This window comes from Oncorhynchus keta, chromosome 33 (genome assembly GCF_023373465.1).
Source record: "Oncorhynchus keta strain PuntledgeMale-10-30-2019 chromosome 33, Oket_V2, whole genome shotgun sequence".
Classification (NCBI taxonomy): Eukaryota; Metazoa; Chordata; class Actinopteri; order Salmoniformes; family Salmonidae; genus Oncorhynchus; species Oncorhynchus keta.
In genome coordinates, this window is record NC_068453.1 from 24,046,153 (window position 1) to 24,067,980 (window position 21,828).

Below are 21,828 nucleotides of genomic sequence, written 5' to 3' on the forward strand. Positions count from 1 at the left end.
TGCCCTACTCCCCCATTACTACTGAGACAGTCAGAGATCATGCCCCCCACACCATTACTACTGAGACAGTCAGAGATCATGCCCTACTCCTCCCATTACTACTGAGACAGTCAGAGATCATGCCCTACTCCCCCATTACTACTGAGGCAGTCAAAGACGTGGCCCTACTTCCTCCATTACTACTGAGGCAGTCAGAGATCATGCCCTGCTCCCCCATTACTACTGAGGCAGTCAGAGATCATGCCCTGCTCCCCCATTATTACTGAGACAGTCAGAGATCATGCCCCCCCCACCATTACTACTGAGACAGTCAGAGATCATGCCCTACTCCCCCATTACTACTGAGGCAGTCAGAGATCATGCCCTGCTCCCCCATTACTACTGAGGCAGTCAGAGATCATGCCCTGCTCCCCCATTACTACTGAGGCAGTCAGAGATCATGCCCTGCTCCCTCCACTGCTACTGAGGCAGTCAGAGATCATGCCCTACTCCCCCATTACTACTGAGACAGTCAGAGATCATGCCCCCCCCACCATTACTACTGAGACAGTCAGAGATCATGCCCTGCTCCCTCCATTACTACTGAGACAGTCAGAGATCATGCCCTACTCCCCCATTACTACTGAGGCAGTCAGAGATCATGCCCTGCTCCCTCCACTGCTACTGAGGCAGTCAGAGATCATGCCCTACTCCCCCCATTACTACTGAGGCAGTCAGAGATCATGCCCTGCTCCCTCCACTGCTACTGAGGCAGTCAGAGATCATGCCCTGGGCCCCATTTCAGGGATAATGAGGTTCTCTCTCTTTCTCTGTGCTCTTTCTGGTCTTTATATAATTGTGTTTTGCAATTTGTGTCTATCTTCGTCTCTCCCCATCTCCCCCCTCTATCTATCTTTGTCATTTAGATCAGTTAGAGTAGCCCAGTGTTTTGGAGTAGATTACCTGTTCTGATCCTCCTCTAGGGCTCACCCTGCAGTTATTTACCCCGATGTCATTATCCCTGATTACCTCACCTCCAGAGTATCTCATTAAGATGCAGATGGATGTGACACCCAAACAAACAAGCACTCTCGTATAGTAGTGTATCAGCACCTGTCATGGGACTTTGATTATGAAACTGTGTCGGGAGGATTCCTCACACTCCAGCCTTGTTGTAAACATTGCCTGTGTGATTATCGTCTGCTTGATTATTATAAACCATAGAATTGGATGGAGGCCACGTCTTTGCATATTTGCCATAATGGTTTCTATTACATGGCGGTGCCCATGCTAAAACAGGCTTTGTGGAATGTGCACCCTCTATCCAGCTCTATGTTATCAACCAACTTCTTGTTGTCCTGATCCTGGATCTTATTTCTATTTATTTATTTATCAGTCTCATGATGTTGGAGAAAGACCTTCTGCAAGAATTGATACTGTAAGTTGCCAGTGTGCATCAAATACTGTTGTTGTCATTGTACGTGACAATGTCAATGTACGTGACGAACAGTCGAACAGTCAACTGTCAATGTACGTGATATAAATGTACATTATATTTGTTGATAATACAAATCCATTTACTCATGATCATTTCCATTTGATTTAGAACATTTTGGCCAAGGGAAAAGTACTGTAGCTAAATATATATCCATTTCCTGTTTCTGCTGAATAGGATGAAAGAAAGAAGGACAGGGGATTTTCCACACAGTGCCAGGGGAGGTGTGAGCATCATAGCACTAGCTAGGGGAATTAAACAGTATGAAAAGCCATTTAAATATGACCCGTCTAAGACTGTTAAAACGCACTTAGCATTAGGAGAGGATGATCCATAGAAACACAGTGAGGTCTCAAAATGTTTTTGAAATGTTGTTGAAGCGTTGTTGAAGCGTTGTTGTTAAGCTTTTCATGTTCAGTCAGTCTGGATTAGAACCTGTTACATCATAGAAGTGCCATGTGGTTAGGAGCGAACGGCAGCACATATCTGACAGACTAGATGTATCAGCTCAGAATATGCTTGACTTAAGTTTGTGCCCGATCCTTTTCCTTGTAATCGTCTGTGATTCCTCATCCGTGGCCTCTGTCTGATCTTGCCATTGGCTGTCGTTACAGCAAGGCGAATGGTGCGAGCCAATCACGTTGCGTCCTCCCAACGAGGCCACCTCATCCACTCCAGTGCAATACTGGCAGCACCACCCTGAGAAACTCATCTTCCAGTCATGTGACTATGAAGCTTACGTGAGTAGTCCCGTCCCTACATTATACTGTGTGTGTGTTTTGTGTGTGTGTGTGTGTTAGTATGCTTTTCATGCATGTATGATATGCTTGTGAATGTGTATGCATGCAAAACGCTACATTAGCATCATATCATATTCTACAGCAGCGGTATTCAAAGTCGGGGTCGCGACTCCGCTAGGGGACCATCAGTGGGGTCAATAAAAAGGAACTAAACATTTAGAGTACAGATTATTATATGGGACAATATACGTTTTTCAGAAAGATAATACAAACAAATACAATTTTATTGAGTAAATCTATTTTGATAAGAGAAGAAACTATGATGAAGGTTATTTGTTGATGTAAAAATGTACAGATTTTAAGGTTGTGTCGTATTGGGTTAGGGTGGGGGTTAGAGAAATTATTGGGAAGAAAATTATCCAGAAATTCTGGTGGAACGAATGGGGTCCCCATCTGAAAAGGTTTGAATAATACTGTAATGTGGGAGAGATGCCCTGTCTGCCAAGGGGGTTCAAGACACACACTTTCAGCCCCCCTGACTTAAAGTACCTGCACGTGTGTTACCTAACCGACACACTGGAGGTATTCAGGAGTAAAACCATGTTTCACCCTTCGATCAATACTGCACCAAGCTATTCATGCTGCTGCAGTAATTTTAGCCTCCCGTTACATAAAACCAACCATGTTTCCAAGGATACTGCACATGTACATTTGATTGGCTTAGCCCCAGCAACCATGTAGCACTGATTACTACCCACTTTCAGCTGATGAATCACCGGGAAGATGATTGGCTCCCATTTGGAGTCTGAAGGCTCCCATTGGCTCTCGTAGCCAGCCGTGTTGAATTGTGATTGACTCTTGCACAGTTGTGCATAGCGATTGGCTCAGAGGTGCTGTTGTGGAGATGAGGGGGCTAGAGGATTAGAGAGAAAGAGAGAGAGAGAGAGAAACAGTGAGTGTGAGTAAGCGAGAGAGTTTGTGATTGAGTGAGGGAAAAGGTAATGTGGGTTGAGAGAGGGAGGGATAAGATAGTGTGGGTTGAGAGAGGGAGGGATAAGGTAGTGTGGGTTGAGAGAGGGAGGGATAAGGTAGTGTGGGTTGAGAGAGGGAGGGATAAGGTAGTGTGGGTTGAGAGAGGGAGGGATAAGGTAGTGTGGGTTGAGAGAGGGAGAGATAAGGTAGTGTGGGTTGAGAGAGGGAGGGATAAGATAGTGTGGGTTGAGAGAGGGAGGGATAAGGTAGTGTGGTTTTGAGTGAGGGAGGGATTAGGAAGTGTGGGTTGAGAGAGGGAGGGATAAGGTAATGTGGGTTGGTAGAGGGAGGGATAAGGTAATGTGGTTTTGAGGGAGGGAGGGATAAGGAAGTGATGGTTGAGAGAGGGAGGGATAAGGTAGTGTGGGTTGAGAGGGGAGGGATAAGGTAGTGTGGGTTGAGAGAGGGAGGGAAAAAGGTAGTGTGGGTTGAGAGAGGGAGGGATAAGGTAGTGTGGGTCGAGAGAGGGAGGGATAAGGTAGTGTGGGTTGAGAGAGGGAGGGATAAGGTAGTGTGGGTTGAGAGAGGGAGAGATAAGGTAGTGTGGGTTGAGAGAGGGAGGGATAAGGTAGTGTGGGTTGAGAGAGGGAGGGATAAGGTAATGTGGGTTGGTAGAGGGAGGGATAAGGTAGTGTGGTTTTGAGGGAGGGAGGGATAAGGAAGTGATGGTTGAGAGAGGGGGATAAGGTAGTGTGGGTTGAGAGAGGGAGGGATAAGGTAGTGTGGGTTGAGAGAGGGAGGGATAAGGTAGTGTGGGTTGAGAGAGGGAGGAAAAAGGTAGTGTGGGTTGAAAGAGGGAGGGATAAGGTAGTGTGGGTTGAGAGAGGGAGGGAAAAGGTAGTGTGGGTTGAGAGAGGGAGGGATAAGGTAGTGTGGGTTGAGAGAGGGAAGAAGGAAGGCAGAGAGAGAAAGTGTAAATAAATTAAATAATCAGTGCCAAGAAACTACTCTGCCAGGACTGAAGCTCCACATGGGCCCACGAAGTGAGACAGAGGAGAGTCTGAGAGAAAGAAAGGGAGGGAGAGAGAGAGAGAAGGATGGAGAGATTAAACGAGGGAGGAAAAGTGAGGAGTATAGGGAGGCATATAAAGTAAGAAGGAGGGAGGGAGGCAGGGATGGAGGGAAAAAGAAATGGTGAGTTACAGTGTGACTAAAAGGAAGAGACAGACATTTAAAAAAGCAAGGAGAGTTAAGCACTGAGATAGAGGATAGAGTTGAGGATGTAAGCAGTGTACAGAGGAAGAGGATAGTTGAGGATTTAAGCAGTGAACAGAGTAAGAGGATAGAGTTGAGGATGTAAGTAGTGTACAGAGGTAGAGGATAGAGTTGAGGATGTAAGCAGTGTACAGAGGAAGAGGATAGAGTTGAGGATGTAAGCAGTGTACAGAGGAAGAGGATAGAGTTGAGGATGTAAGCAGTGTACAGAGGAAGAGGATAGTTGAGGATGTAAGCAGTGAACAGAGGAAGAGGATAGAGTTGAGGATGTAAGCAGTGTACAGTTGAGGATGTAAGCAGTGAACAGATAAGAGGATAGAGTTGAGGATGTAAGCAGTGTACAGAGGAAGAGGATAGAGTTGAGGATGTAAGCAGTGTACAGAGGAAGAGGATAGAGTTGAGGATGTAAAGTGTACAGAGTAAGAGGATAGAGTTGAGGATGTGTACAGAGGAAGAGGATAAGAGGATGCACGGAGGAAGAGGAGTTGAGGATGTAAGCAGTGTACAGAGGAAGAGGATAGAGTTGAGGATGTAAGCAGTGTACAGAGGAAGAGGATAGAGTTGAGGATGTAAGCAGTGTACAGAGGAAGAGGATAGAGTTGAGGATGTAAGCAGTGTACAGAGGAAGAGGATAGAGTTGAGGATAGCAGTGTACAGAGTAAGAGGATAGAGTTGAGGATGTAAGCAGTGTACAGAGGAAGAGGATAGAGTTGAGGATGTAAGCAGTGTACAGAGGAAGAGGATAGAGTTGAGGATGTAAGCAGTGTACAGAGGAAGAGGATAGAGTTGAGGATGTAAGCAGTGTACAGAGAGGATAAGTTGAGGATAGAGTTGAGGATGTAAGCAGTGTACAGAGGAAGAGGATAGAGTTGAGGATGTAAGCAGTGTACAGAGGAAGAGGATAGAGTTGAGGATGTAAGCAGTGTACAGAGGAAGAGGATAGAGTTGAGGATGTAAGCAGTGTACAGAGGAAGAGGATAGAGTTGAGGATGTAAGCAGTGTACAGAGGAAGAGGATAGAGTTGAGGATGTAAGCAGTGTACAGAGGAAGAGGATAGAGTTGAGGATGTAAGCAGTGTACAGAGGAAGAGGATAGAGTTGAGGATGTAAGCAGTGTACAGAGGAAGAGGATAGAGTTGAGGATGTAAGCAGTGTACAGAGTAAGAGGATAGAGTTGAGGATGTAAGCAGTGTACAGAGGAAGAGGATAGAGTTGAGGATGTAAGCAGTGTACAGAGGAAGAGGATAGAGTTGAGGATGTAAGCAGTGTACAGAGGAAGAGGATAGAGTTGAGGATGTAAGTAGTGTACAGAGTAAGAGGATAGAGTTGAGGATGTAAGTAGTGTACAGAGGAAGAGGATAGAGTTGAGGATGTAAGCAGTGTACAGAGGAAGAGGATAGAGTTGAGGATGTAAGCAGTGTACAGAGGAAGAGGATAGAGTTGAGGATGTAAGCAGTGTACAGAGGAAGAGGATAGAGTTGAGGATGTAAGCAGTGTACAGAGGAAGAGGATAGAGTTGAGGATGTAAGCAGTGTACAGAGGAAGAGGATAGAGTTGAGGATGTAAGCAGTGTACAGAGGAAGAGGATAGAGTTGAGGATGTAAGCAGTGTACAGAGGAAGAGGATAGAGTTGAGGATGTAAGCAGTGTACAGAGGAAGAGGATAGAGTTGAGGATGTAAGCAGTGTACAGAGGAAGAGGATAGAGTTGAGGATGTAAGCAGTGTACAGAGGAAGAGGATAGAGTTGAGGATGTAAGCAGTGTACAGAGGAAGAGGATAGAGTTGAGGATGTAAGCAGTGTACAGAGGAAGAGGATAGAGTTGAGGATGTAAGCAGTGTACAGAGGAAGAGGATAGAGTTGAGGATGTAAGCAGTGTACAGAGTAAGAGGATAGAGTTGAGGATGTAAGCAGTGTACAGAGGAAGAGGATAGAGTTGAGGATGTAAGCAGTGTACAGAGGAAGAGGATAGAGTTGAGGATGTAAGCAGTGTACAGAGTAAGAGGATAGAGTTGAGGATGTAAGCAGTGTACAGAGGAAGAGGATAGAGTTGAGGATGTAAGCAGTGTACAGAGGAAGAGGATAGAGTTGAGGATGTAAGCAGTGTACAGAGGAAGAGGAGTTGAAGAGGATGAGTTGAGGAGCAGTGTACAGAGGAAGAGGATAGAGTTGAGGATGTAAGCAGTGTACAGAGAAGAGGATAGAGTTGAGGATGTAAGCAGTGTACAGAGGAAGAGGATAGAGTTGAGGATGTAAGCAGTGTACAGAGGAAGAGGATAGAGTTGAGGATGTAAGCAGTGTACAGAGGAAGAGGATAGAGTTGAGGATGTAAGCAGTGTACAGAGGAAGAGGATAGAGTTGAGGATGTAAGCAGTGTACAGAGGAAGAGGATAGAGTTGAGGATGTAAGCAGTGTACAGAGGAAGAGGATAGAGTTGAGGATGTAAGCAGTGTACAGAGGAAGAGGATAGAGTTGAGGATGTAAGCAGTGTACAGAGGAAGAGGATAGAGTTGAGGATGTAAGCAGTGTACAGAGGAAGAGGATAGAGTTGAGGATGTAAGCAGTGTACAGAGGAAGAGGATAGAGTTGAGGATGTAAGCAGTGTACAGAGGAAGAGGATAGAGTTGAGGATGTAAGCAGTGTACAGAGGAAGAGGATAGAGTTGAGGATGTAAGCAGTGTACAGAGGAAGAGGATAGAGTTGAGGATGTAAGCAGTGTACAGAGGAAGAGGATAGAGTTGAGGATGTAAGCAGTGTACAGAGGAAGAGGATAGAGTTGAGGATGTAAGCAGTGTACAGAGGAAGAGGATAGAGTTGAGGATGTAAGCAGTGTACAGAGGAAGAGGATAGAGTTGAGATGTAAGCAGTGTACAGAGGAAGAGGATAGTTGAGGATGTAAGCAGTGTACAGAGGAAGAGGATAGAGTTGAGGATGTAAGCAGTGTACAGAGGAAGAGGATAGAGTTGAGGATGTAAGCAGTGTACAGAGGAAGAGGATAGAGTTGAGGATGTAAGCAGTGTACAGAGGAAGAGGATAGAGTTGAGGATGTAAGCAGTGTACAGAGGAAGAGGATAGAGTTGAGGATGTAAGCAGTGTACAGAGGAAGAGGATAGAGTTGAGGATGTAAGCAGTGTACAGAGGAAGAGGATAGAGTTGAGGATGTAAGCAGTGTACAGAGGAAGAGGATAGAGTTGAGGATGTAAGCAGTGTACAGAGGAAGAGTTGGATAGCAGTGTACAGTTGAGGATGTTGAGCAGTGTACAGAGGAAGAGGATAGAGTTGAGGATGTAAGCAGTGTACAGAGGAAGAGGATAGAGTTGAGGATGTAAGCAGTGAGAGGAAGAGGATAGTTGAGGATGTAAGCAGTGTACAGAAGGAGTTGAGGATGGACAGAGTAAGAGGATTGAGGATGTAAGCAGTGTACAGAGGAAGAGGATAGAGTTGAGGATGTAAGCAGTGTACAGAGGAAGAGGATAGAGTTGAGGATGTAAGCAGTGTACAGAGGAAGAGGATAGAGTTGAGGATGTAAGCAGTGTACAGAGGAAGAGGATAGAGTTGAGGATGTAAGCAGTGTACAGAGGAAGAGGATAGAGTTGAGGATGTAAGCAGTGTACAGAGGAAGAGGATAGAGTTGAGGATGTAAGCAGTGTACAGAGTAAGAGGATAGAGTTGAGGATGTAAGCAGTGTACAGAGGAAGAGGATAGAGTTGAGGATGTAAGCAGTGTACAGAGGAAGAGGATAGAGTTGAGGATGTAAGCAGTGTACAGAGGAAGAGGATAGTTGAGGATGTAAGCAGTGTACAGAGGAAGAGGATAGAGTTGAGGATGTAAGCAGTGTACAGAGGAAGAGGATAGAGTTGAGGATGTAAGCAGTGTACAGAGGAAGAGGATAGAGTTGAGGATGTAAGCAGTGTACAGAGGAAGAGGATAGAGTTGAGGATGTAAGCAGTGTACAGAGTAAGAGGATAGAGTTGAGGATGTAAGCAGTGTACAGAGGAAGAGGATAGAGTTGAGGATGTAAGCAGTGTACAGAGGAAGAGGATAGAGTTGAGGATGTAAGCAGTGTACAGAGGTAAGAGGATAGAGTTGAGGATGTAAGCAGTGTACAGAGGAAGAGGATAGTTGAGGATGTAAGCAGTGTACAGAGAAGAGGATAGAGTTGAGGATGTAAGCAGTGTACAGAGGAAGAGGATAGAGTTGAGGATGTAAGCAGTGTACAGAGGAAGAGGATAGAGTTGAGGATGTAAGCAGTGTACAGAGGAAGAGGATAGAGTTGAGGATGTAAGCAGTGTACAGAGGAAGAGGATAGAGTTGAGGATGTAAGCAGTGTACAGAGGAAGAGGATAGAGTTGAGGATGTAAGCAGTGTACAGAGAAGAGGATAGAGTTGAGGATGTAAGCAGTGTACAGAGGAAGAGGATAGAGTTGAGGATGTAAGCAGTGTACAGAGGAAGAGGATAGAGTTGAGGATAAGCAGTGTACAGAGTAAGAGGATAGAGTTGAGGATGTAAGCAGTGTACAGAGGAAGAGGATAGTTGAGGATGTAAGCAGTGTACAGAGGAAGAGGATAGAGTTGAGGATGTAAGCAGTGTACAGAGAAGAGGATAGAGTTGAGGATAAGCAGTGTACAGAGAGGATAGAGTTGAGGATGTAAGCAGTGTACAGAGGAAGAGGATAGAGTTGAGGATGTAAGCAGTGTACAGAGGAAGAGGATAGAGTTGAGGATGTAAGCAGTGTACAGAGGAAGAGGATAGAGTTGAGGATGTAAGCAGTGTACAGAGGAAGAGGATAGAGTTGAGGATGTAAGCAGTGTACAGAGGAAGAGGATAGAGTTGAGGATGTAAGCAGTGTACAGAGGAAGAGGATAGAGTTGAGGATGTAAGCAGTGTACAGGGGAAGAGGATAGAGTTGAGGATGTAAGCAGTGTACAGAGGAAGAGGATAGAGTTGAGGATGTAAGCAGTGTACAGAGGAAGAGGATAGTTGAGGATGTAAGCAGTGTACAGAGGAAGAGGATAGAGTTGAGGATGTAAGCAGTGTACAGAGGAAGAGGATAGAGTTGAGGATGTAAGCAGTGTACAGAGGAAGAGGATAGAGTTGAGGATGTAAGCAGTGTACAGAGGAAGAGGATAGAGTTGAGGATGTAAGCAGTGTACAGAGGAAGAGGATAGAGTTGAGGATGTAAGCAGTGTACAGAGGAAGAGGATAGTTGAGGATGTAAGCAGTGTACAGAGGAAGAGGATAGAGTTGAGGATGTAAGCAGTGTACAGAGGAAGAGGATAGAGTTGAGGATGTAAGCAGTGTACAGAGGAAGAGGATAGAGTTGAGGATGTAAGCAGTGTACAGAGGAAGAGGATAGAGTTGAGGATGTAAGCAGTGTACAGAGGAAGAGGATAGAGTTGAGGATGTAAGCAGTGTACAGAGGAAGAGGATAGAGTTGAGGATGTAAGCAGTGTACAGAGGAGTAAGAGGATAGAGTTGAGGATGTAAGCAGTGTACAGAGGAAGAGGATAGAGTTGAGGATGTAAGCAGTGTACAGAGGGAAGTTGAGGATAGAGTTGAGGATGTAAGCAGTGTACAGAGGAAGAGGATAGAGTTGAGGATGTAAGCAGTGTACAGAGGAAGAGGATAGAGTTGAGGATGTAAGCAGTGTACAGAGGAAGAGGATAGAGTTGAGGATGTAAGCAGTGTACAGAGGAAGAGGATAGAGTTGAGGATGTAAGCAGTGTACAGAGGAAGAGGATAGAGTTGAGGATGTAAGCAGTGTACAGAGGAAGAGGATAGAGTTGAGGATGTAAGCAGTGTACAGAGGAAGAGGATAGAGTTGAGGATGTAAGCAGTGTACAGAGGAAGAGGATAGAGTTGAGGATGTAAGCAGTGTACAGAGAAGAGGATAGAGTTGAGGATGTAAGCAGTGTACAGAGGAAGAGGATAGAGTTGAGGATGTAAGCAGTGTACAGAGGAAGAGGATAGAGTTGAGGATGTAAGCAGTGTACAGAGGAAGAGGATAGAGTTGAGGATGTAAGCAGTGTACAGAGGAAGAGGATAGAGTTGAGGATGTAAGCAGTGTACAGAGGAAGAGGATAGAGTTGAGGATGTAAGCAGTGTACAGAGGAAGAGGATAGAGTTGAGGATGTAAGCAGTGTACAGAGGAAGAGGATAGAGTTGAGGATGTAAGCAGTGTACAGAGGAAGAGGATAGAGTTGAGGATGTAAGCAGTGTACAGAGGAAGAGGATAGAGTTGAGGATGTAAGCAGTGTACAGAGGAAGAGGATAGAGTTGAGGATGTAAGCAGTGTACAGAGGAAGAGGATAGAGTTGAGGATGTAAGCAGTGTACAGAGGAAGAGGATAGAGTTGAGGATATAAGCAGTGTACAGAGGAAGAGGATAGAGTTGAGGATGTAAGCAGTGTACAGAGGAAGAGGATAGAGTTGAGGATATAAGCAGTGTACAGAGGAAGAGGATAGAGTTGAGGATGTAAGCAGTGTACAGAGGAAGAGGATAGTTGAGGATGTAAGCAGTGTACAGAGGAAGAGGATAGAGTTGAGGATGTAAGCAGTGTACAGAGGAAGAGGATAGAGTTGAGGATGTAAGCAGTGTACAGAGGAAGAGGATAGAGTTGAGGATGTAAGCAGTGTACAGAGGAAGAGGATAGAGTTGAGGATGTAAGCAGTGTACAGAGGAAGAGGATAGAGTTGAGGATGTAAGCAGTGTACAGAGGAAGAGGATAGAGTTGAGGATGTAAGCAGTGTACAGAGGAAGAGGATAGAGTTGAGGATGTAAGCAGTGTACAGAGGAAGAGGATAGAGTTGAGGATGTAAGCAGTGTACAGAGGAAGAGGATAGTTGAGGATGTAAGCAGTGTACAGAGGAAGAGGATAGAGTTGAGGATGTAAGCAGTGTACAGAGGAAGAGGATAGAGTTGAGGATGTAAGCAGTGTACAGAGGAAGAGGATAGAGTTGAGGATGTAAGCAGTGTACAGAGGAAGAGGATAGTTGAGGATGTAAGCAGTGTACAGAGGAAGAGGATAGAGTTGAGGATGTAAGCAGTGTACAGAGGAAGAGGATAGTTGAGGATATAAGCAGTGTACAGAGGAAGAGGATAGAGTTGAGGATGTAAGCAGTGTACAGAGGAAGAGGATAGAGTTGAGGATGTAAGCAGTGTACAGAGGAAGAGGATAGAGTTGAGGATGTAGCAGTGTACAGGAAGAGGATAGTTGAGGAGAGTGTACAGAGGAAGGATAGAGTTGAGGATGTAAGCAGTGTACAGAGGAAGAGGATAGAGTTGAGGATGTAAGCAGTGTACAGAGGAAGAGGATAGTTGAGGATAAGCAGTGTACAGAGGAAGAGGATAGTTGAGGATGTAAGCAGTGTACAGAGGAAGAGGATAGAGTTGAGGATGTAAGCAGTGTACAGAGGAAGAGGATAGAGTTGAGGATGTAAGCAGTGTACAGAGGAAGAGGATAGAGTTGAGATGTAAGCAGTGTACAGAGTAAGAGGATAGTTGAGGATGTAAGCAGTGTACAGAGAAAGATAGGATAGTTGAGGATGTAAGCAGTGTACAGAGGAAGAGGATAGTTGAGGATGTAAGCAGTGTACAGAGGAAGAGGATAGAGTTGAGGATGTAAGCAGTGTACAGAGGAAGAGGATAGAGTTGAGGATGTAAGCAGTGTACAGAGGAAGAGGATAGTTGAGGATGTAAGCAGTGTACAGAGGAAGAGGATAGTTGAGGATGTAAGCAGTGTACAGAGGAAGAGGATAGAGTTGAGGATGTAAGCAGTGTACAGAGGGAGTTGAGGATGTAAGCAGTGAGGAAGAGGAGTTGAGGATGTAAGCAGTGTACAGAGAAGAGGATAGTTGAGGATGTAAGCAGTGTACAGAGTAAGAGGATAGAGTTGAGGATGTAAGCAGTGTACAGAGGTAAGAGGATAGAGTTGAGGATGTAAGCAGTGTACAGAGAAGAGGATAGAGTTGAGGATGTAAGCAGTGTACAGAGAAGAGGATAGTTGAGGATGTAAGCAGTGTACAGAGGAAGAGGATAGTTGAGGATGTAAGCAGTGTACAGAGGAAGAGGATAGAGTTGAGGATGTAAGCAGTGTACGGAGGAAGAGGATAGTTGAGGATGTAAGCAGTGTACAGAGGAAGAGGATAGTTGAGGATGTAAGCAGTGTACAGAGGAAGAGGATAGAGTTGAGGATGTAAGCAGTGTACAGAGTAAGAGGATAGTTGAGGATGTAAGCAGTGTACAGAGGAAGAGGATAGAGTTGAGGATGTAAGCAGTGTACAGAGGAAGAGGATAGTTGAGGATGTAAGCAGTGTACAGAGAAGATAGTTGAGGATAGTTGAGGGATGTAAGCAGTGTACAGAGGAAGAGGATAGTTGAGGATGTAAGCAGTGTACAGAGGAAGAGGATAGAGTTGAGGATGTAAGCAGTGTACAGAGGAAGAGGATAGTTGAGGATGTAAGCAGTGTACAGAGGAAGAGATAGTTGAGGATGTAAGCAGTGTACAGAGAAGAGGATAGTTGAGGATGTAAGCAGTGTACAGAGGAAGAGGATAGTTGAGGATGTAAGCAGTGTACAGAGGAAGAGGATAGTTGAGGATGTAAGCAGTGTACAGAGGAAGAGGATAGTTGAGGATGTAAGCAGTGTACAGAGGAAGAGGATAGTTGAGGATGTAAGCAGTGTACAGAGGAAGAGGATAGTTGAGGATGTAAGCAGTGTACAGAGGAAGAGGATAGAGTTGAGGATGTAAGCAGTGTACAGAGGAAGAGGATAGTTGAGGATGTAAGCAGTGTACAGAGGAAGAGGATAGTTGAGGATGTAAGCAGTGTACAGAGGAAGAGGATAGTTGAGGATGTAAGCAGTGTACAGAGGAAGAGGATAGAGTTGAGGATGTAAGCAGTGTACAGAGTAAGAGGATAGTTGAGGATGTAAGCAGTGTACAGAGGAAGAGGATAGTTGAGGATGTAAGCAGTGTACAGAGGAAGAGGATAGAGTTGAGGATGTAAGCAGTGTACAGAGGAAGAGGATAGAGTTGAGGATGTAAGCAGTGTACAGAGGAAGAGGATAGTTGAGGATGTAAGCAGTGTACAGAGGAAGAGGATAGTTGAGGATGTAAGCAGTGTACAGAGGAAGAGGATAGAGTTGAGGATGTAAGCAGTGTACAGAGTAAGAGGATAGAGTTGAGGATGTAAGCAGTGTACAGAGGAAGAGGATAGAGTTGAGGATGTAAGCAGTGTACAGAGGAAGAGGATAGTTGAGGATGTAAGCAGTGTACAGAGGAAGAGGATAGAGTTGAGGATGTAAGCAGTGTACAGAGGAAGAGGATAGAGTTGAGGATGTAAGCAGTGTACAGAGGAAGAGGATAGTTGAGGATGTAAGCAGTGTACAGACGTAAGAGGATAGAGTTGAGGATGTAAGCAGTGTACAGAGGAAGAGGATAGTTGAGGATGTAAGCAGTGTACAGAGGAAGAGGATAGCAGTTGAGGATGTAAGCAGTGTACAGAGGAAGAGGATAGTTGAGGATGTAAGCAGTGTACAGAGTAAGAGGATAGTTGAGGATGTAAGCAGTGTACAGAGGAAGAGGATAGTTGAGGATGTAAGCAGTGTACAGAGGAAGAGGATAGAGTTGAGGATGTAAGCAGTGTACAGAGTAAGAGGATAGAGTTGAGGATGTAAGCAGTGTACAGAGTAAGAGGATAGAGTTGAGGATGTAAGTAGTGTACAGAGGAAGAGGATAGAGTTGAGGATATAAGCAGTGTACAGAGTAAGAGGATAGAGTTGAGGATGTAAGCAGTGTACAGAGGAAGAGGATAGAGTTGAGGATATAAGCAGTGTACAGAGGAAGAGGATAGAGTTGAGGATGTAAGCAGTGTACAGAGTAAGAGGATAGTTGAGGATGTAAGCAGTGTACAGAGGAAGAGGATAGTTGAGGATGTAAGCAGTGTACAGAGGAAGAGTATAGTTGAGGATGTAAGCAGTGTACAGAGGAAGAGGATAGAGTTGAGGATGTAAGCAGTGTACAGAGGAAGAGGATAGTTGAGGATGTAAGCAGTGTACAGAGGAAGAGGATAGTTGAGGATGTAAGCAGTGTACAGAGGAAGAGGATAGAGTTGAGGATGTAAGCAGTGTACAGAGTAAGAGGATAGTTGAGGATGTAAGCAGTGTACAGAGTAAGAGGATAGTTGAGGATGTAAGCAGTGTACAGAGGAAGAGGATAGTTGAGGATGTAAGCAGTGTACAGAGGAAGAGGATAGTTGAGGATGTAAGCAGTGTACAGAGGAAGAGGATAGAGTTGAGGATGTAAGCAGTGTACAGAGGAAGAGGATAGTTGAGGATGTAAGCAGTGTACAGAGGAAGAGGATAGTTGAGGATGTAAGCAGTGTACAGAGGAAGAGGATAGAGTTGAGGATGTAAGCAGTGTACAGAGGAAGAGGATAGAGTTGAGGATGTAAGCAGTGTACAGAGGAAGAGGATAGTTGAGGATGTAAGCAGTGTACAGAGTAAGAGGATAGTTGAGGATGTAAGCAGTGTACGGAGTAAGAGGATAGTTGAGGATGTAAGCAGTGTACAGTGTACAGAGAAGAGGATAGTTGAGGATGTAAGCAGTGTACAGAGGAAGAGGATAGAGTTGAGGATGTAAGCAGTGTACAGAGGAAGAGGATAGTTGAGGATGTAAGCAGTGTACAGAGGAAGAGGATATAGTTGAGGATGTAAGCAGTTTACAGAGTAAGAGGATAGAGTTGAGGATGTAAGCAGTGTACAGAGGAAGAGGATAGAGTTGAGGATGTAAGCAGTGTACAGAGGAAGAGGATAGTTGAGGATGTAAGCAGTGTACAGAGGAAGAGGATAGTTGAGGATGTAAGCAGTGTACAGAGTAAGAGGATAGTTGAGGATGTAAGCAGTGTACAGAGGAAGAGGATAGTTGAGGATGTAAGCAGTGTACAGAGGAAGAGGATAGTTGAGGATGTAAGCAGTGTACAGAGGAAGAGGATAGTTGAGGATGTAAGCAGTGTACAGAGGAAGAGGATAGTTGAGGATGTAAGCAGTGTACAGAGGAAGAGGATAGTTGAGGATGTAAGCAGTGTACAGAGGAAGAGGATAGTTGAGGATGTAAGCAGTGTACAGAGGAAGAGGATAGTTGAGGATATAAGCAGTGTACAGAGTAAGAGGATAGTTGAGGATGTAAGCAGTGTACAGAGGAAGAGGATAGAGTTGAGGATGTAAGCAGTGTACAGAGTAAGAGGATAGAGTTGAGGATGTAAGCAGTGTACAGAGGAAGAGGATAGAGTTGAGGATGTAAGCAGTGTACAGAGTAAGAGGATAGTTGAGGATGTAAGCAGTGTACAGAGGAAGAGGATAGTTGAGGATGTAAGCAGTGTACAGAGGAAGAGGATAGAGTTGAGGATGTAAGCAGTGTACAGAGGAAGAGGATAGTTGAGGATGTAAGCAGTGTACAGAGGAAGAGGATAGTTGAGGATGTAAGCAGTGTACAGAGGAAGAGGATAGAGTTGAGGATGTAAGCAGTGTGTAAGAGTGTACGGAAGAGGATAGTTGAGGATGTAAGCAGTGTACAGAGGAAGAGGATAGTTGAGGATGTAAGCAGTGTACAGAGAAGAGGATAGTTGAGGATGTAAGCAGTGTACGGAGGAAGAGGATAGTTGAGGATGTAAGCAGTGTACAGAGGAAGAGGATAGTTGAGGATGTAAGCAGTGTACAGAGGAAGAGGATAGTTGAGGATGTAAGCAGTGTACAGAGGAAGAGGATAGAGTTGAGGATGTAAGCAGTGTACAGAGGAAGAGGATAGTTGAGGATGTAAGCAGTGTACAGAGGAAGAGGATAGTTGAGGATGTAAGCAGTGTACAGAGGAAGAGGATAGTTGAGGATGTAAGCAGTGTACAGAGGAAGAGGATAGAGTTGAGGATGTAAGCAGTGTACAGAGGAAGAGGATAGAGTTGAGGATGTAAGCAGTGTACAGAGGAAGAGGATAGTTGAGGATGTAAGCAGTGTACAGAGGAAGAGGATAGTTGAGGATGTAAGCAGTGTACAGAGGAAGAGGATAGAGTTGAGGATGTAAGCAGTGTACAGAGGAAGAGGATAGTTGAGGATGTAAGCAGTGTACAGAGGAAGAGGATAGAGTTGAGGATGTAAGCAGTGTACAGAGGAAGAGGATAGTTGAGGATGTAAGCAGTGTACAGAGTAAGAGGATAGTTGAGGATGTAAGCAGTGTACAGAGGAAGAGGATAGTTGAGGATGTAAGCAGTGTACAGAGGAAGAGGATAGAGTTGAGGATGTAAGCAGTGTACAGAGGAAGAGGATAGTTGAGGATGTAAGCAGTGTACAGAGGAAGAGGATAGTTGAGGATGTAAGCAGTGTACAGAGGAAGAGGATAGAGTTGAGGATGTAAGCAGTGTACAGAGGAAGAGGATAGTTGAGGATGTAAGTAGTGTACAGAGGAAGAGGATAGTTGAGGATGTAAGCAGTGTACAGAGGAAGGATAGTTGAGATGTAAGCAGTGTACAGAGGAAGAGGATAGTTGAGGATATAAGCAGTGTACAGAGGAAGAGGATAGTTGAGGATGTAAGCAGTGTACAGAGGAAGAGGATAGAGTTGAGGATGTAAGCAGTGTACAGAGGAAGAGGATAGTTGAGGATGTAAGCAGTGTACAGAGGAAGAGGATAGTTGAGGATGTAAGCAGTGTACAGAGGAAGAGGATAGTTGAGGATGTAAGCAGTGTACAGAGGAAGAGGATAGAGTTGAGGATGTAAGCAGTGTACAGAGGAAGAGGATAGTTGAGGATGTAAGCAGTGTACAGAGGAAGAGGATAGAGTTGAGGATGTAAGCAGTGTACAGAGGAAGAGGATAGAGTTGAGGATGTAAGCAGTGTACAGAGTAAGAGGATAGTTGAGGATGTAAGCAGTGTACAGAGGAAGAGGATAGTTGAGGATGTAAGCAGTGTACAGAGTAAGAGGATAGTTGAGGATGTAAGCAGTGTACAGAGGAAGAGGATAGTTGAGGATGTAAGCAGTGTACAGAGGAAGAGGATAGTTGAGGATGTAAGCAGTGTACAGAGGAAGAGGATAGTTGAGGATGTAAGCAGTGTACAGAGGAAGAGGATAGTTGAGGATGTAAGCAGTGTACAGAGGAAGAGGATAGTTGAGGATGTAAGCAGTGTACAGAGGAAGAGGATAGAGTTGAGGATATAAGCAGTGTACAGAGGAAGAGGAGGAAGAGTTGAGGATGTAAGCAGTGTACAGAGGAAGAGGATAGTTGAGGATGTAAGCAGTGTACAGAGGAAGAGGATAGTTGAGGATGTAAGCAGTGTACAGAGTAAGAGGATAGAGTTGAGGATGTAAGCAGTGTACAGAGTAAGAGGATAGAGTTGAGGATGTAAGCAGTGTACAGAGGAAGAGGATAGAGTTGAGGATGTAAGCAGTGTACAGAGTAAGAGGATAGAGTTGAGGATGTAAGCAGTGTACAGAGGAAGAGGATAGAGTTGAGGATATAAGCAGTGTACAGAGGAAGAGGATAGAGTTGAGGATGTAAGCAGTGTACAGAGTAAGAGGATAGTTGAGGATGTAAGCAGTGTACAGAGGAAGAGGATAGTTGAGGATGTAAGCAGTGTACAGAGGAAGAGTATAGTTGAGGATGTAAGCAGTGTACAGAGGAAGAGGTATAGTTGAGGATGTAAGCAGTGTACGGAGGAAGAGGATAGAGTTGAGGATGTAAGCAGTGTACAGAGGAAGAGGATAGTTGAGGATGTAAGCAGTGTACAGAGGAAGAGGATAGAGTTGAGGATGTAAGCAGTGTACAGAGTAAGAGGATAGTTGAGGATGTAAGCAGTGTACGGAGTAAGAGGATAGTTGAGGATGTAAGCAGTGTACGGAGTAAGAGGATAGTTGAGGATGTAAGCAGTGTACAGAGGAAGAGGATAGTTGAGGATGTAAGCAGTGTACAGAGTAAGAGGATAGAGTTGAGGATGTAAGCAGTGTACAGAGTAAGAGGATAGTTGAGGATGTAAGCAGTGTACAGAGGAAGAGGATAGAGTTGAGGATGTAAGCAGTGTACAGAGGAAGAGGATAGAGTTGAGGATGTAAGCAGTGTACAGAGGAAGAGGATAGTTGAGGATGTAAGCAGTGTACAGAGGAAGAGGATAGTTGAGGATGTAAGCAGTGTACAGAGTAAGAGGATAGTTGAGGATGTAAGCAGTGTACAGAGTAAGAGGATAGTTGAGGATGTAAGCAGTGTACAGAGGAAGAGGATAGTTGAGGATGTAAGCAGTGTACAGAGGAAGAGGATAGAGTTGAGGATGTAAGCAGTGTACAGAGGAAGAGGATAGTTGAGGATGTAAGCAGTGTACAGAGGAAGAGGATAGAGTTGAGGATGTAAGCAGTGTACAGAGGAAGAGGATAGTTGAGGATGTAAGCAGTGTACAGAGGAAGAGGATAGTTGAGGATGTAAGCAGTGTACAGAGGAAGAGGATAGAGTTGAGGATGTAAGCAGTGTACGGAGGAAGAGGATAGTTGAGGATGTAAGCAGTGTACAGAGGAAGAGGATAGTTGAGGATGTAAGCAGTGTACGGAGTAAGAGGATAGTTGAGGATGTAAGCAGTGTACAGAGGAAGAGGATAGTTGAGGATGTAAGCAGTGTACAGAGGAAGAGGATAGTTGAGGATGTAAGCAGTGTACAGAGGAAGAGGATAGAGTTGAGGATGTAAGCAGTGTACAGAGAAGAAGAGGATAGTTGAGGATGTAAGCAGTGTACAGAGGAAGAGGATAGTTGAGGATGTAAGCAGTGTACAGAGGAAGAGGATAGTTGAGGATGTAAGCAGTGTACAGAGAAGAGGATAGAGTTGAGGATGTAAGCAGTGTACAGAGGAGAGGATATAGTTGAGGATGTAAGCAGTGTACAGTAAGAGGAAGTTGAGGATAAGCAGTTGAAGGAGTTGATATAAGCAGTGTACAGAGGAAGAGGATAGAGTTGAGGATGTAAGCAGTGTACGGAGTAAGAGGATAGTTGAGGATGTAAGCAGTGTACGGAGTAAGAGGATAGTTGAGGATGTAAGCAGTGTACAGAGGAAGAGGATAGTTGAGGATGTAAGCAGTTTACAGAGTAAGAGGATAGAGTTGAGGATGTAAGCAGTGTACAGAGTAAGAGGATAGTTGAGGATGTAAGCAGTGTACAGAGGAAGAGGATAGAGTTGAGGATGTAAGCAGTGTACAGAGGAAGAGGATAGTTGAGGATGTAAGCAGTGTACAGAGTAAGAGGATAGAGTTGAGGATGTAAGCAGTGTACAGAGGAAGAGGATAGTTGAGGATGTAAGCAGTGTACAGAGGAAGAGGATAGTTGAGGATGTAAGCAGTGTACAGAGGAAGAGGATAGTTGAGGATATAAGCAGTGTACAGAGTAAGAGGATAGTTGAGGATGTAAGCAGTGTACAGAGGAAGAGGATAGAGTTGAGGATGTAAGCAGTGTACAGAGGAAGAGGATAGAGTTGAGGATGTAAGCAGTGTACAGAGGAAGAGGATAGTTGAGGATGTAAGCAGTGTACAGAGGAAGAGGATAGAGTTGAGGATGTAAGCAGTGTACAGAGGAAGAGGATAGTTGAGGATGTAAGCAGTGTACAGAGGAAGAGGATAGTTGAGGATGTAAGCAGTGTACAGAGGAAGAGGATAGTTGAGGATGTAAGCAGTGTACAGAGGAAGAGGATAGTTGAGGATGTAAGCAGTGTACAGAGGAAGAGGATAGTTGAGGATGTAAGCAGTGTACAGAGTAAGCGGATAGTTGAGGATGTAAGCAGTGTACAGAGAAGAGGATAGTTGAGGATGTAAGCAGTGTACAGAGGAAGAGGATAGTTGAGGATGTAAGCAGTGTACAGAGGAAGAGGATATAGTTGAGGATGTAAGCAGTGTACAGAGGAAGAGGATAGTTGAGGATGTAAGCAGTGTACAGAGGAAGAGGATATAGTTGAGGATGTAAGCAGTGTACAGAGGAAGAGGGATAGTTGAGGATGTAAGCAGTGTACAGAGGAAGAGGATAGTTGAGGATGTAAGCAGTGTACAGAGGAAGAGGATAGTTGAGGATGTAAGCAGTGTACAGAGGAAGAGGATAGTTGAGGATGTAAGCAGTGTACAGAGGAAGAGGATAGTTGAGGATGTAAGCAGTGTACAGAGGAAGAGGATAGTTGAGGATGTAAGCAGTGTACAGAGGAAGAGGATAGTTGAGGATGTAAGCAGTGTACAGAAGAGGAAGTTGAGGATGAGCAGTGTACAGATAGTTGAGGATGTAAGTAGTGTACAGAGGAAGAGGATAGAGTTGAGGATGTAAGCAGTGTACAGAGGAAGAGGATAGAGTTGAGGATGTAAGCAGTGTACAGAGGAAGAGGATAGAGTTGAGGATGTAAGCAGTGTACAGAGTAAGAGGATAGAGTTGAGGATGTAAGCAGTGTACAGAGGAAGAGGATAGTTGAGGATGTAAGCAGTGTACAGAGGAAGAGGATAGAGTTGAGGATGTAAGCAGTGTACAGAGTAAGAGGATAGAGTTGAGGATGTAAGCAGTGTACAGAGGAAGAGGATAGTTGAGGATGTAAGCAGTGTACAGAGTAAGAGGATAGTTGAGGATGTAAGCAGTGTACAGAGGAAGAGGATAGTTGAGGATGTAAGCAGTGTACAGAGGAAGAGGATAGTTGAGGATGTAAGCAGTGTACAGAGGAAGAGGATAGTTGAGGATGTAAGCAGTGTACAGAGGAAGAGGATAGTTGAGGATGTAAGCAGTGTACAGAGGAAGAGGATAGTTGATGTAAGAGGATGTAAGCAGTGATAGTGAGGATGAGTGTACAAGAGGATAGAGTTGAGGATGTAAGCAGTGTACAGAGGAAGAGGATAGTTGAGGATGTAAGCAGTGTACAGAGGAAGAGTATAGTTGAGGATGTAAGCAGTGTACGGAGGAAGAGGATAGAGTTGAGGATGTAAGCAGTGTACGGAGGAAGAGGATAGAGTTGAGGATGTAAGCAGTGTACAGAGTAAGAGGATAGTTGAGGATGTAAGCAGTGTACAGAGGAAGAGGATAGAGTTGAGGATATAAGCAGTGTACAGAGGAAGAGGATAGAGTTGAGGATGTAAGCAGTGTACAGAGGAAGAGGATAGAGTTGAGGATGTAAGCAGTGTACAGAGGAAGAGGATAGAGTTGAGGATGTAAGCAGTGTACAGAGGAAGAGGATAGAGTTGAGGATGTAAGCAGTGTACAGAGGAAGAGGATAGAGTTGAGGATATAAGCAGTGTACAGAGGAAGAGGATAGAGTTGAGGATGTAAGCAGTGTACAGAGGAAGAGGATAGAGTTGAGGATGTAAGCAGTGTACAGAGGAAGAGGATAG

The 21,828-nt window shown here is 44.6% G+C and overlaps 1 protein-coding gene across 1 annotated transcript in view; it reads left to right on the forward strand.

Moving 5' to 3' along the window:
* The window catches only part of LOC118370769 (ankyrin repeat and sterile alpha motif domain-containing protein 1B-like), a 495,760-nt gene that overhangs the window by 445,385 nt on the left and 28,547 nt on the right, over window positions 1-21,828 (forward strand). Inside the window, 1 exon segment of the mRNA XM_052492534.1 lies at window positions 2,089-2,214. Coding sequence (XP_052348494.1) covers window positions 2,089-2,214 — 126 coding nt within the window.